The 15,699-nt window shown below is 38.6% G+C and overlaps 1 protein-coding gene across 1 annotated transcript in view; it reads left to right on the forward strand.

Moving 5' to 3' along the window:
* LOC124719793 (plasma membrane calcium-transporting ATPase 2-like) overlaps positions 1 to 15,699 on the forward strand; it is a 570,459-nt gene that overhangs the window by 79,990 nt on the left and 474,770 nt on the right. The window contains exon 5 of the mRNA XM_047244989.1: positions 3,494 to 3,629. Coding sequence (XP_047100945.1) covers positions 3,494 to 3,629 — 136 coding nt within the window. The remainder of the gene's footprint in view (positions 1 to 3,493; positions 3,630 to 15,699) is intronic.

Raw genomic sequence — 15,699 nt, forward strand, 5'->3', positions numbered from 1 at the left:
ACTCCTTCAACAATACCTTTGTCATAGCTTCTGCTGTGTTGTATTAGATATTGTATATCATTACTCTTAACTGAATAAATGTTAAAATACCACATAATCTAATAAATACATTATTTAAGAAACAAAAAATTTTGGGTATATCTCTTTTACGATAGGTTTTTTAATCTATTAAGTGGTGGATTTTGTCAACTGTACAAGTGCTTTACCAGAAATTTTTCTGCACATGTGTCATTATTGTGAAAATTGTTGACACAGGCACAGGAACATGTATGCTAATGCGTTTCTACAGTTAAAAAAAGCCCCTGGACTATGCCTTCGGCAGGGCCACTGGACACATTCAATATCATAGTCAATATTTGTTGTGGGAGTGGGGCAGGTAATTGTGGCCCTTAGACAGGCTGCTGAGAACGTTATTATGTTTCACATGTTAAAATGTGTAAATCATGCTGCGTACTTATTGTATCCTTGCTGGTTGGACCATGAGTTCCCCTAACTTCTTCATTCTTGATTAGTATATGGAAAAGACCAAAGTTACATGATTTGGGTCTTTTGCTGTTTACTTTGCAGTGCAATGTGTACAGCAGATAATAAGTATGGTGAAAAGACAAAACGCAATTACTAATGGAGAACTAGGCAGAAAGTGGTGTACATTATTCATAAAGAGACATTGTTATTTACCAGAAAATGACACAGAACTTGACAGTTTCTTGTGAAAATGTCAGCAAGCAACAAATTAATAACTGTTTTGCAAAAGAAAAAAAATTGTTTGGAACAAAAAAAAGCGTTTTGGAAATAGGAAATTGACCCTTGACCCAAGTTGTGTTTCTCATTCAAGTGAAAGTGTATTGTTTTTCTAGCCAAAACTAAAATGGTGACTGCACTAAAAGTGAAACCAACCTCACCAAAAAGCTTTTCAATCCCTGATTATTATAGATACGTTTGTTGCAGTATAATTCAAAGTTTCCTACTAAGTATAAAATACACATGGGAATGCACATGCAAACATACGTCTCTGCTAATAAGAAAGCAATCTCTTGAACAACAGTTTTAGAAGAGAATTTTTTCTACAGTATATCACAATATAATTAGTTGTCTATATTTTTATCTTTATAAACTCTTTAGTGCTTCTACACTGAGGTGACAAAGTCATGGGATACCTCCCAATATCGCATGAGACCTCCTTTTGCCCAGTGTAGTGCAACAACTCGACATGGCATGGACTCAACAAGTTGTCTGCAGTCCGCTGCAGATATATTGGGCCTTGCTGCCTCTATAGCAGTTCATAATTGCAAAAGTGTTGCTGGTGCAGGATTTTGTGCACAAACTGACCTATAGATTATGTCCCACAAATGTTCGATGTGATTCACGTCAGGCGATGTGGGTGGCCTGGGTGGCCAAATCATTCGCTCAAATTGTCCAGTATGTTCTTCAAACCAATCACAAGTAACTGTGGCCATGTGATATGGCACATTGTCATCCACAAAAATTACATTGTTTCTCGGGAATATAAAGTCTATGAATGGCGGCAGATGTTCTCCAGGTAACTGAACATAACCATTTCAAGTCAATGATCTGTTTAGTTGAACCATTCCAGCCCACACCATTATGGAGCCACCACTAGCTTGCACAGTGCCTTGTTGAGAACTGGGGTCCATGGCTTTATGGGGTCTGCACCACACTAACCCTGCCATCAGCTCTTTTCAACTGAAACTGGGACTCACCTGACCAGGCCATGGTTTTCCAGTCACCTAAGGTCCAACCGACATGGTCATGAGCACAGGAGAGATGTTGCAGGCAATTTTGAGCTGTTAGCAAAGGCACTCGCATTGGTCATCTGCTGCCATAGCCCATTAACACCAAATTCCACTGCACTGTCCTGAAGGGTATGTTCGCAGTATGTCCGACGTTGACTTCTGCAGTTATTTCACCCATTGCTGCTTGTCTATCAGCACTGATAACTCTACCCAAACGCCAAGCTCTTCATCGCTAAGTAAAGGCCATCGGCCACTTTGTTGTCTGTTGTGAAAGAATCTTGAATCGCAGACATTTGTCTACAGATATCACCTTAAGCTGCCACTACAACCATCAAACTCAGTATTGGAAGCCTTGTGTGATCGAAGCAGTGCCAAGTCTCTCATTGACAAATACAGTTCAATGCAACTTCATCAAACAATTTTTTTTTTTTATTTACATTTTTGTTGAAGTGTATTCAGCCATAATCACTGAAGGTAAACCTGTTCCGTTGTGGCCAGAGCATGAATTGAGATAAATATTCTGTCTTACATTGACAATAAAATTTTTCCACACCTTTAGAATTTCCTTAACTAGCTACTTTTAAAAAAAAAAAAAAAAAAAAAACAATATCATGCGAACCAGTACACTGACTGAACACAATGAAATTAGCAATACAACTCCAAGAAAAGAGGGGTTTTGGGCAGTGACCAATTAAATTTCAATAACCAAACATCACCATTCAAGATGCAATGCAGAAAAATCCAAACATTTGATGAAACTGCCAAAAAATAAAACCCAACAAAACTGTCCAAAACACACCATAAGATCAGGGATCCCAACCTTTATAGCTCAACTCTAGACCAGGATACCCCTACCCTCCCCCACAACTGCAAAAGCCAGTATCCCAATCTCCAGTTCACATATATAGCTCAGCCATAGAGTGAAAGTGCTGTTACAGTGTCGGCAGCTCTTGGGTTGCATGTTGCAGTTGGTAACTGTATGCACATTAAATTATTGGAAGGGAACATAATGAATGATGAGTTGGTTAGGACAAGCCGTGAGAAAATTAAAAAGAAACATTGTAAGTGGATCAAAGTATTTTTCAGTAAATCATGGGATAAGGTAGGTGGATCAATTTTATTATTATTATTATTATTATTTTTAATAGTAGAATTGCACTGACAGTATATTAATAAAGACTGATCCCTCTTCCTTCTCCAATAATTTTAATTAAAAACTTTGATGCACTTATTCAGTGGTTATACAGGCACCTAAGAATACAGTTTAAATTACACAACATATTCTGTTTTGTATGACTTTCATATATGACAGTGTTCTGCACAGTATATTCCATTGTGCCACCATGTAATTTTGTACACTCCACATCATGACAACTGAGGCTCACTAAATGACACATTAACATACCTCACAAGCACATCATCACCACATACACAACGCCCTGTACTACGACATTTCACTTCCACTTCAGAATGCACACAACGCAACTCGATGATGCTACGCAACACATCATGGCACAGCAAAACTACTTCACAGGTCGAAGCAGATGGTGGTATCCCCCAACTCAGTATTCCTCAATTAATAAGGGCAGATATCTATGATCTACCTCTGCTTTTTCATTGAAATTAATTTTGATGTAGTCTATTTTTTATTTGCTTTTGCTCTTCACAGTATTTTTGTTTTATGATCTTCTTTCCTTTTTTATTTACTATAAAGCAATGTAAAAGTGTTAATGTTCCAGGTTAAGTATGGTGATCTCCTTCCAGCAGATGGTATTCTGATACAGAGCAATGACTTGAAAGTGGATGAGTCTTCTCTGACTGGTGAATCGGAGCTTGTTAGGAAGGAAGTGCTGGTTAAGCCTATTCTGTTATCAGGTACAATTTACTTAATATTTTTGTAGCAGGGGAGAAATGAACTGCATTTCTAGGTTCTGTGGGTAAACACCACATTGTAGAAGGGTCTCAGATGGAAAAGTGAGTAGTCAGAATCTGAATTTTATGTATTTTGAGCATCTTTCCTGATAGGCACCATAGCAGTTTCTGTAATGTTTCAGCAGACATTTGTAATTTTCCTTTTTGCAGTATGTATGTGGAGTCAGACCAGTTGAATACTGCTCATCAGGTTTTCCGTGTGACCTCTATTGTTTTTCTGCATTACAAACAGTGTTTTTTCTTTTTTTAAAAGTGGAATTTAATGTGGCCATTTGGTAGCACAGCCCCAAATTGGTTGTAGTGCAGTATTCGGTTAGATGATCTGTGCTAACAGGGGAAGAAAAACATAAAAGAGCAACCAGAGTTGTAGCAGCTGCTAAAAAGTGCCAGTGTGTGGAGTAGCAGAGAGATGGCATGAACCAGAACATGAGCGAGAAAAGACAAGTCGCATGAGGAGGGTGTGTCCAACAAGTATTAAACAATCTTTAACAACTTGTTGTAGCTGTCAGCAGTGTTAGAGACAAATTGATAGTATGCCACAATAATAATACTGTACAGCCCACTATGTCCTTAAAGACATGTTCACAGAGCAGCCTTCTGTTTCTCTCCATAGTCATGACATTATGATACCTGCTGTATTTTACAGTGCTTTGAAATTAAAATAAAGTCCACATCAGAGGTGTGCTGTATTAGTAAAAACTTGCCAATCATGTCTTCCTTTCTCAACTCCCTGCCTCTTGCGTCGTGTACTGCCCACATGATGTTTCGTCACTGCTACTGCTGTGCCACAGTGCTACTCACAAGCAGAGGTCCCCAGCAGCGGGAGTGATGTTTTGAAACCTTTATATGGTGATGTTGGTTAAGATCCCAAGTATCACAGCCTGCAGCCATTCACCTTGGTGGGCTCTCATTGGTGATTAATCAAAGAGAAAAAAAGGAAAACTGTAATTTTATGTGACTCTGAGTAACATTAAAAAAGTATTGTTTCACAGACTGATTGGGTAGTATAATGTGTAGGGCAAAGCCTTCATGTGCAGAAGATCGTGGATTCAAATTTAGTCAGGTATTGATATTTTCATTAATTGTAAAATTTTTATTTAGTTAATTGCTTTAATTGTAATTTTTTTTATTTCTATTCCTTTGTGACATTGTTTTAATCATCATATGAATTTTTTTCTTTATATCATTCTTTTTACACTCATAATTTATGTGAATGTGAATTTATCTATTATAGTGTTTAAATATTTGAAAATGCTGCTCTCTTGATTAAAAAACAAAAGGTAAAATAATCTGTTTTTATTAACTGTACAAAAGTGTCAACAAATGTATTTTTCATTATGAGATGAACATTTTTTGGATGGTAATCATTACAAAAACATTTAAAACAGCTTAAATGCCTACTGCACTATGGACAAAATAATGCAGATGAAGATTTAAATGAAAGAAGTGATTATAAGTAAAATGAAATCAAAGCAGAATGATGAATAGATGAATAGAAATAATGAATGAAAAATGTGGATAGAGCAACGTGGATAAAACAGAGGAAATGAAATCAAAATTAATGTGTAAAATTAATTAAAATCAAGTAAACAAAGAAAGTACCTTACTAGATTTGAACCCATGACCTTCTCCATGTGAAGACCTTACCCTATACATTACACCAGACAACCAGTCAGTTTGACATGACTTTTTAATACTACTGAGCATTACACAAAATTCCAAAATTTTTTTGTTAATTACTCACAAGCAAGAGCCCATGAGGCTGTATGGCTGCAGGGTGTGAAAATTGGGAACTCAATAATCACCGTTAGATGGTTTCAAAAAGTCAGTCCCACTGCCAAGGACCTCTCCTTATCGGTTCCTATTTCACAGCTCCGTAATAGCACAGGCCCGTAGAATAGACCTATCAGAACTGTAAGTGTGAGCAAAAATTGTTAAAACTGTGAGCATCTTCTTTATTGAAAAAATGGTTTTTACCCTAAGAATGGGAAACTAATACCAAAAACTACAATGTTGACACATGTTTAGGACTATTTTACCCTTACTTATTGTATTGAAGTCTTTAGTCCTAAGACTAGTTTGATGCAAGTCCCCTGTTAGTCAGTACAGTGCAAATCACTGCATAAGTGCTGCAACCTACATCTATTTATCTCCTTTTTCAGGATGGTGATGCTTCTGGAAAACCTGGAATTACGTCTTACCTGGAAATATCAGGGAACTGAAACCTCAGGGAATTCTGCATTTTTAACCTAGCACTGAAATTGAATTTTATTGAGTTTTATAAATCACAAATTTTAAAATATTTAATATCTCAGTCTGTGTTAATTACATGAATATTATTCCATGTAAGTTATTGATGTCTGTAAACAGTTTTAAGGCACAGTCAGGAGAACTGAAGGATTGATGTTGCTTGACAACTTTATAAGCTGCTGTTAGTTCTGCAGCAGCAATGAGCAGTTCTTCCTCGGTGTCTTCTTTAATCATGAAAGTATAAATAGGCTTTGATGTTGATACTACCCCAACTCTGTATGTACAATTCTTCGTAGAAATGTGATGTGTCACGTCTGCCTTACCTCCGTGAGTTACTGAGATGAAACAGCTAGAAATTTTACACAACACTTCCTGACCATCCTTTCTTTTGTATAATCATCTAAATAGTGACATTTTCTCTTTCCATCCTTAAGCATATTTGTAAATTATGATAAGTTTATTAGGCTGTAAATAGTCAACAATAACACTTTAGTCATCAAAGTGCATGTCACTATATGCTTCATGCCCTATATACCTGCACGGAACACTTCAAATGTTACTAACCTGCACTCATTGTTCATATTATTTTAGAAAGAATAGTCTTCTCAGATTGTTATTCAAATGGGAACTGCTCAATTCTGCCATGTGGTGCTGCTTAAATAGTTCCAGTTCAGTACTACTGGAGAAGTTTGGTATTTTCTCAGATGGTGGTGCTAGATCTGGAAGTTACTTGCATTGTTGATACAGGATATGTAAAATGCAATGCCATATGTGAGACAACCTTGTCAACATAAATTTGTTGACATATGTAAAACTAACAGAGGCTTCATTTACATGTTGTGGTAACAGATGACATTACTTCAGCACTTGAGCCAGTCTCATAGCAGTATTTTACAAAATCGGGACAAAATTGGGTCTTGTCGGGATGTCGGGACAAGAAGGTCCATAACGGTGACGGTCCTGATACATCAGGAAGCATGGCAACTGTAATTGCAGTAGCACCAGGCAAATCACATGTCATGTGATTGATTGAGTTACACTGATACTTTGAGTGTTTCAGCTTGTTGGGAAATCTCGAGCCCATTCAGACACAAGTATCATTTACCCAGCACTTATCCAGCCATGAAGACTGCACAATGTCATGTGGCATAGAAGATGACTAGTTGTTGCAATGATTACCAAATATAATATATAGTATTATTTGCCTAATAATGATTAATTTTACAGAAAAAAAGTCTGGCTAAGCATACAAATAGAGAGAAAGAGGGGGGGGGGGCAAAAAGGGGAAGAGAGAGAGGAATTATTATGGATATTTTATATGAGTTCAGAAACAGAAAACCATGTCTGATCATGGACATAAATATTAAAAAAAGCACTATCATTTTACTTACCTTATACTTCATTGTACAGGTTTTTTGGGAATGTTCATCTGTGTGGGGTCTTCGACGAGAAACAACTGGAGGAGATATCAGCCCACAGAGATGAACATCTTACTTATTTTTCACAGCTAAACCTTCAAAATTACATAAAATAGTTGACTTTTCTTCTTCAATAAACAAATCGCATGCACTTGCATGTTGTTGTTGCTGTTGTTGTCTTCAGTCCTGAGACTGGTTTGATGCAGCTCTACATGCTACTCTATCCTGTGCAAGCTTCTTCATTTCCCAGTACTTACTGCAACCTACATCCTTCTGAATCTGCTTAGTGTATACATCTCTTGGTCTCCCTCTACGAATTTTACCCTCCACACTGCCCTCTAATGCTAAATTTGTGATCCCTTGATGCCTCAGAACATGTCCTACCAACTGATCCCTTCTCCTAGTCAAGTTGTGCCACAAACTCCTCTTCTCCCTAATACTATTCAATACCTCCTCATTAGTTATGTCATCTACCCATCTAATCTTCAGCATTCTTCTGTAGCACCATATTTTGAAAGCTTCTATTCTCTTCTTGTCTAAACTATTCATCATCCATGTTCACTTCCGTACATGGCTACACTCCATACAAATACTTTCAGAAACAACTTCCTGACACTTAAATCAATACTCGATGTTAACAAATTTCTCTTCTTCAGAACGCTTTCCTTGCCATTGCCAGTCTACATTTTATATCCTCTCTACTTTGACCATCATCAGTTATTTTGCTCCACAAGTAGCTAAACTCCTTTACTACTTTAAGTGCACTTGCATGTAGGGCCTGTTTCTCAACCCTGATGTATTTCTCCTGTATGTGTCATATATTCTTCTCCCGCGTTGTTTTTGTTTTGCCACATTTTTTTTCCACTTGTCAGGCATTTTAAATTTTTTACCACACACTTCTGAATTGTCATCACGTAAAGCCACTTCCATATTAGAATGGAAAAAATATCAACTTTCGCAAATGATGCATTCATTACACAGGCTTCATGGAAACTGAGTAGATGGCAAAACATATAAAATATCAACAATGCAGTATGTAGAAGCTGGTCCATTGTTGAGAAAAATATTTATTATTGATTGTTGCAGCTGCTGTGAGGTACTGGAAACTGAATGTGGTTTCCATGTTTTCACTGAATGGAAAAACTACTCAAATTCCAAGGACTTCGGAAGTTATTTCATTAATTTGAAAATGTATTGTGCCATTTTAAGGGGAAAGAGCTGGAAAGTTCTTTTTGGCAGGGACGTAGCTCAAGGCATGTACATTCCATTTCATATTAAAAGTGAAAATTGACCAAAAGTCAACTGAGGTGTTTTTCCATTCAGGTCTTCAGTTGTTATTGAAATCTTTTATTCATGTATGAGTTACTGTTGTTACATGACTTGCACACTAGAAGATATTGTAGTCTGTGTTTCATACACTACGTTTACATGCAGCACATCTTCCTAAAGACAAAAACTGAATTTTGGACACTGTTTTTTTGCTGTCTTGTTTACATGTGACACGTCTTCCAAAAAGGCAAAAACTGAATTTCAGAAATAGTTTTTTCCTGTTGCGTTTACACATAGTGTATGGAAAGTAAAAAGTGTGATCACTAGTAGAGTACACCCATTTCGCACTTGGTGGCGCTAGCTCTGACTTGAGCGCTACTCACCCATGCAGTCGAATTACACTTTCGCATTTCTACCTCTACTTTACATGCTATGTAGTCACGATTTTCATATATGCTGTGGGAACATACTTAAACTACACTATTTAAGCCCAGAATCAATTCTGATGATCGCATTTTTGAACTGTTCGGACATGGAAATAGGAGAACACAGCAGTGGGCAGTGCATAAACTGCACGACTTTGCTCACAGTAATTAATGTCTGGATTGTCAATGCATTAAAGTAGGAAGAAAAGGAAAAAAAAAGGAATCATTGAATGTTATACAGCAACACTAATATTTATTCTTACCACATCACTTCAAATTTTTACAGTTGACCAACTAGATAATGATCGTGAAGTATACTACAAAGCATAACACATTAATAACTCACTTTTAGTAATGCTGTGAATAAACTGGAGTTATAATAATATAAGTCATTTGTTGTGAAAAGTTTTCAATCCTGTATTATGTACATGCAGACAATGAAACGAAATTAATTCCCACTGGTACATTGCAATGAAAACTATAAAGGTGTACTCATTCATGTGGGGACGAACTTGTTGCAAAACAGCAGTGAAGAAGAGATTGTAAATGAAGCACGAAATCTCATCCGGTTGTTAAAAAACGTGTATGCAGCATCAAAGTTAATTATTAATAGTATCCTGCACATAAGATCGATAAGTGATAAATATATAAACAAATAAATCATCACATCAGGGGGCAGTGCTACAGACCTGGTGCAGTTTTTGTGGATTTGAATAAATTTATCACTGATAAATGCAACATACAAGATGGGCTGCATCTAAACAGGCTAGGATCAACAAGATTCAGCAATATGTATAAAGTCTTCCCACATCAAAGGGAAGAGGGGTCCCCACTCGACCGCCTCCAAATCTAATGTAATTTGGTGTGAAGATTCTCTATAGTCTTTGATGGGTATATACCACATTTCAGTCCAATACCTTCAGTGATTGAATTTTTAGGGGCTTTTAAATAGAGGCTACTCATCTTCACATCACATATGAAGGTGCAAATGTCTCAAGTTTGCTTGGCTTTTCCAGAAGTTGTAGAAAACATTTGGTCTTTTGCTTTAATATACATGACACCTTTTTGTGCTGAATCACAGCATGGTAAGAATTAGGGATTTAGCCACATCTAAATATAGATACAAGCCTCTAAAGTGGCAGCAAAATTTGTCGCACTATTCTGAGAGCCAAGATTTGACCGTCCACTTCTACTTTTCGTGTGAACCAATCACACCAAAACTTCAGAGTGTTATTCCTACCCATGAAGCCTATATGTGGAACAAATTTAATTCCCACTGGGTACCTAAATGAAAAGATATACATCTGTAAAGTTGGAAAAACTTTTCTACATGCAAATTTTAGGGTTTTTTGGGGGGAATATCTCAATGTGTCTTGCACAATCCTATTTTTCTTGCCACAGCTGGAAAGAGCATGCCTTAAGCTTTCAAAGTTATATTGTTTAATTTATGGATCTTGCATATTGATGAGTAAGAATGTTTCAAAAGTTATTATTTTAGTACTTCGAGAAGATGGAAAAATGAAATGTTTAGCTCATGAAGTCCCATAATTAACTTTTTTTATTAAAGTACATAAATCAGTTTCAAACATTAATTTAATACATACCATAAAACAAATATAATGCACAACACAGCAAATTTGCAAAACAAAAACACTAAATAGTCAGTTTCATTTTTGGTTAAACAGTTCTAATTTTTGTCAAGGACAGATTGTGGATAACTGTATTGTCTTCCTGGTGATTATGATGATGATGATGGTTGTGGTGGTGCTTCTAAAATCATGAAAATATGTTGCTCAGGAATCTAGTAGGTGTCTTTAGCAGTTGGCCATTGGAGCAGAACCACGTGGGTGCATAAAGCTGATGAGGACATGTTGTTGATCATGTGAAACTTCACACATGCTTCCAACCTACCAAAAATAGTCATACATACATGCAATATATTGTCCTGATTGTAAACTTGCAATTGCGATTACTGGAATTTCTTCATCTGCTTCAAAAGCATAAACTTGAATGCTGTAGCATCACTGGAAAGTCTGCTTGCTCTAAACTAATTACAATTAATTTGCTTAAATTGACAATTTTCTCTTGCTCCAGATATTGTATGTCCCATGGCAACTTTGTTTCTTGATCAGGCTGATTTTTTTTCAATCTCTTCTTTTGGTACACAAAAAACTTTATACCTGGACTACTATCACCACTGAATTTGAACAGATCATATGGAGTCAATATTTGGTTACCTAAGGGGCTCTGCAGACTAGCACAGGCTGCTAGTCTTTCTGCTGTTCCCCTAATGTCATCACAAGGCGATTTACTGTGGCTTCTGAAAAAATTCCATTTAGCTGTGATGCCAAAATCCTTTTTGTCCAGACATAAATTGATGAAATTTTTGAAATTCTTATACTTAGCAGCTGAACCATCACTAACGTAATAAATGTTTTCAATCTTTGTCTTTAAATATGCTATTAACTTTATCTGAAAGTCATGAACAGCAATGGTATCATGACGGAGACAGTTTCTGAAAATGCTAGGTATAAACTTTGGTGTTTTGACACAAAGCTATGGCGTCTTAAACTGGTAATTTTCAAAATCAGTGCCTCCATGAAATCTTCAATAGTTCTCTGACATGTCTCTAATGTGTCTTTGTCAGTATGGACCATTGTTTGTATTCCATTGTTTCTTCAGAGTCATCGTCTTTAAAAGCATCTTCAAGAAAAGCCTCTAGTTGCATTTTTCCTGGACATTCCTCACAATGTTGCAATGTACAGTCTTTAGATTCCAAACTGCATACAGTTTTTTTTTACATCAAATTCTTGTAGTCATCTTGGATTGGATGTTGCTGAAGCCAACATTAATTTGACTTTTTGATGAATTGCAAATGCACATGCTGAATGTGATCCAGAAGCACCAACTGCAGTGCACCATTTCACCCTGAGCTCACAAAATTTAGAGAGTCTCAGTTGATTTCCATATTACTTACAATAAGCAGTGAACATTTCTTTCAACTTGTGCTCCCTGCCGCCATTGGATAAGCAGCTGCAGCAGTAAGTCATATACTCTTAGCTCACTTATTTGTTACATAGTTTAATTCTTAATTTCTTTGCGTGTTTTTGGTATTTGCATTGTTTAATTCATAAATTTCGGGTGTATTATAGTATTTGAGAGTTGTAGCATCGCGTTTTAGTACCTGAATAGTGTAAAATCGTGTAGTCTCCTTCCGCCGCCAAGCAGTGTGTCAGCAGTGCGCAAGTAGTAGCATTACTGCATTTACTAGGCAATCTTGTATTTTAATAACCATTTAAATTTTGTGTCAAATTGTTTGTGCCCTCTGTAGATTAGTTCAGACGTTCTTTGCACAACAGTTTTTAGCATGGATAGGGACTGCAACTGCTGTGTTCGGATGCGGGCTGAGTTGGCATCCCTTCGCTCCCAGCTTCAGGCAGTGTTGGCTTCGGTCACACAGCTTGAGGCTGTTGCCAATGGGCATCACAGTGGGGGTCCGAATGGGGGTTTGTCGGGGATGGCCAGCTCGTCCCACGCATCCCCTGATCGGACTACGACTGTGGCTGCCCGGGATACTGCCCACATTGAGGCTGATCCCTCACCTGTGGTAGAGTGGGAGGTCGTCTCGAGGTGTGGCAGGCGGAGAAAGACATTCTGGAGGGCTGAACGGAGGGCCTCTCCAGTTTGTTTGATGAACCGGTTTCAGGCTCTGTCTCAGGCTGATGCTGATATTCGGCCGGACATGGCTGCTTGTCCTGTTCCAGAGGTTGCCCCTCAGTCTGCAAGATCCGGGCGGTCGCAGAGGGTGGGCTTACTGGTAGTTGGGAGCTCCAACGTCAGGCGCGTAATGGAGCCCCTTAGGAATATGGCAGTAAGAGAGGGGAAGAAAACCAATGTGCACTCCATGTGCATACCGAGGGGAGTCATTTCAGATGTGGAAAGGGTCCTTCCAGATGCCATGAAGGGTACAGGGTGCACCCATCTGCAGGTGGTCGCTCATGTCGGCACCAATGATGTGTGTTGCTATGGATCGGAGGAAATCCTCTCTGGCTTCCGGTGGCTATCTGATTCGGTGAAGACTGCCAGTCTCGCTAGCGGGATGAAAGCAGAGCTCACCATCTGCAGCATTGTCGACAGGACTGACTGCGGACCTTTGGTACAGAGCCGAGTGGAGGGTCTGAATCAGAGGCTGAGACGGTTCTGCGACCGTGGGGGCTGCAGATTCCTCGACTTGCGCCATAGGGTGGTGGGATTTTGGCTTCCGCTGGATAGGTCAAGAGTCCACTACACTCAGCAAGCAGCTACACAGGTAGCAGGGGTTGTGTGGCATGGACTGGGCAGTTTTTTGGGTTAGATGGCCTCGGGCAAGTACAGAAAGGGCAGCAGCCTCAAAGGGTGCGGGGCAAAGTCAGGACATGCGGGGGCCAAGCAGCAATCGGTATTGTAATTGTAAACTGTTGAAGCTGCATTGGTAAAGTACCGGAACTTCAAGCGCTGATAAAAAGCACCGAAGCTGAAATCGTTATAGGTACAGAAAGCTGGCTGAAGTCAGAGATAAATTCTGCCGAAATTTTTACAAAGGCACAGACGGTGTTTAGAAAGGATAGATTGCATGCAACCGGTGGTGGCATGTTTGTCACTGTTTGTAGTAGTTTATCCTGTAGTGAAGTGGAAGTGGATAGTTCCTGTGAATTATTATGGGTGCAGGTTACACTCAACAACCAAGCTAGGTTAATAGTTGGCTCCTTTTACCGACCTCCCGAGTCAACAGCAATAGTGGCAGAACAACTGAGAGAAAATTTGGAATACATTTCACATAAATTTTCTCAGCATGTTATAGTCTTAGGTGGAGATTTCAATTTACCAGATATAGACTGGGACATTCAGATGTTTAGGATGGGTGGTAGGGACAGAGCGTCAAGTGACATTATACTGAGTGCACTATCCAAAAATTACCTCAAGCAATTAAACAGAGAACCAACTCGTGGGGATAACATCTTGGACCTATTGATAACAAACAGACCCGAACTTTTCTACTCTGTAAGTGCAGAACAGGGAATCAGTGATCATAAGGCTGTTGCAGCATCCCTGAATGTGGAAGTTAATAGGAATATAAAAAAAAGGAGGAAGGTTTATCTATTTAGCAAGAGTAATAGAAGGCAGATTTCAGACTACCTAACAGATCAAAATGAAAATTTCTGTTCCGACACTGACAATGTTGAGTGTTTATAGAAAAAGTTCAAGGCAGTTGTAAAATGCGTTTTAGACAGGTACATGCCAAGTAAAACTGTGAGGGACAGGAAAAACCCACCGTGGTTCAACAACAAAGTTAGGAAACTACTGCGAAAGCAAAGAGAGCTTCACTCCAAGTTTAAACACAGCCAAAACCTCTCAGACAAACAGAAGCTAAACGATGTCAAAGTTAGCATAAGGAGGGCTATGCGTGAAGTGTTCAGTGAATTCGAAAGTAAAATTCTATGTACCGACTTAACAGAAAATCCTAGGAAGTTCTGGTCTTACGTTAAATCAGTAAGTGGCTCGAAACAGCATATCCAGACACTCCGGGATGATGATGGCATTGAAATAGAGAATGACATGCGTAAAGCTGAAATACTAAACACCTTTTTCCAAAGCTGCTTCACAGAGGAAGACCGCACTGCAGTTCCTTCTCTAAATCCTTGCACAAACGAAAAAATGGCTGACATCGAAATAAGTGTCCAAGGAATAGAAAAGCAACTGGAATCACTCAACAGAAGAAAGTCCACTTGACCTGATGGGTACCAATTCGATTCTACACAGAGTGTGCGAAAGAAATTGCCCCCCTTCTAACAGTCGTGTACCGCAAGTCTCTAGAGGAACGGAAGGTTCCAAATGATTGGAAAAGAGCACAGGTAGTCCCAGTCTTCAAGAAGGGTCGTCGAGCAGATGCGCAAAACTATAGACTTATATCTCTGACATCAATCTGTTGTAGAATTTTAGAACATGTTTTTTGCTCGCGTATCATGTCGTTTTTGGAAACGCAGAATCTGCTCTGTAGGAATTAACATGGATTCCATAAACAGTGATCGTGTGAGACCCAACTCACTTTATTTGTTCATGAGACCCAGAAAATATTAGATACAGGCTCTCAGGTAGATGCTATTTTCCTTGACTTCTGGAAGGCATTCGATACAGTTCTGCACTGTCGCCTGATAAACAAAGTAAGAGCCTACGGAATGTCAGACCAGCTGTGTGGCTGGTTTGAAGAGTCTTTGGCAAACAGAACACAACATGTTGTTATCAATGGAGAGACGTCTACAGACGTTAAAGTAACCTCTGGTGTTCCATAGGGGAGTGTTATGGGACCATTGCTTTTCACAATATATATAAATGACCTAGTAGATAGTGTCGGAAGTTCCGTGCGGCTTTTCGCGGATGATGCTGTAGTATACAGAGAAGTTACAGCATTAGAAAATTGTAGCGAAATGCAGGAAGCTCTGCAACGGATAGGCACTTGGTGCAGGGAGTGGCAACTGACCCTTAACATAGATAAATGCAATGTATTGCGAATACATAGAAAGAAGGATCCTTTATCGGATGATTATATGATAGCGGAACAAACACTGGTAGCAGTTACTTCTGTAAAATATCTGGCAGTATGCGTGCAGAAGG

The sequence above is a fragment of the Schistocerca piceifrons genome, chromosome 11, assembly GCF_021461385.2.
Source record: "Schistocerca piceifrons isolate TAMUIC-IGC-003096 chromosome 11, iqSchPice1.1, whole genome shotgun sequence".
Taxonomy (NCBI): Eukaryota; Metazoa; Arthropoda; class Insecta; order Orthoptera; family Acrididae; genus Schistocerca; species Schistocerca piceifrons.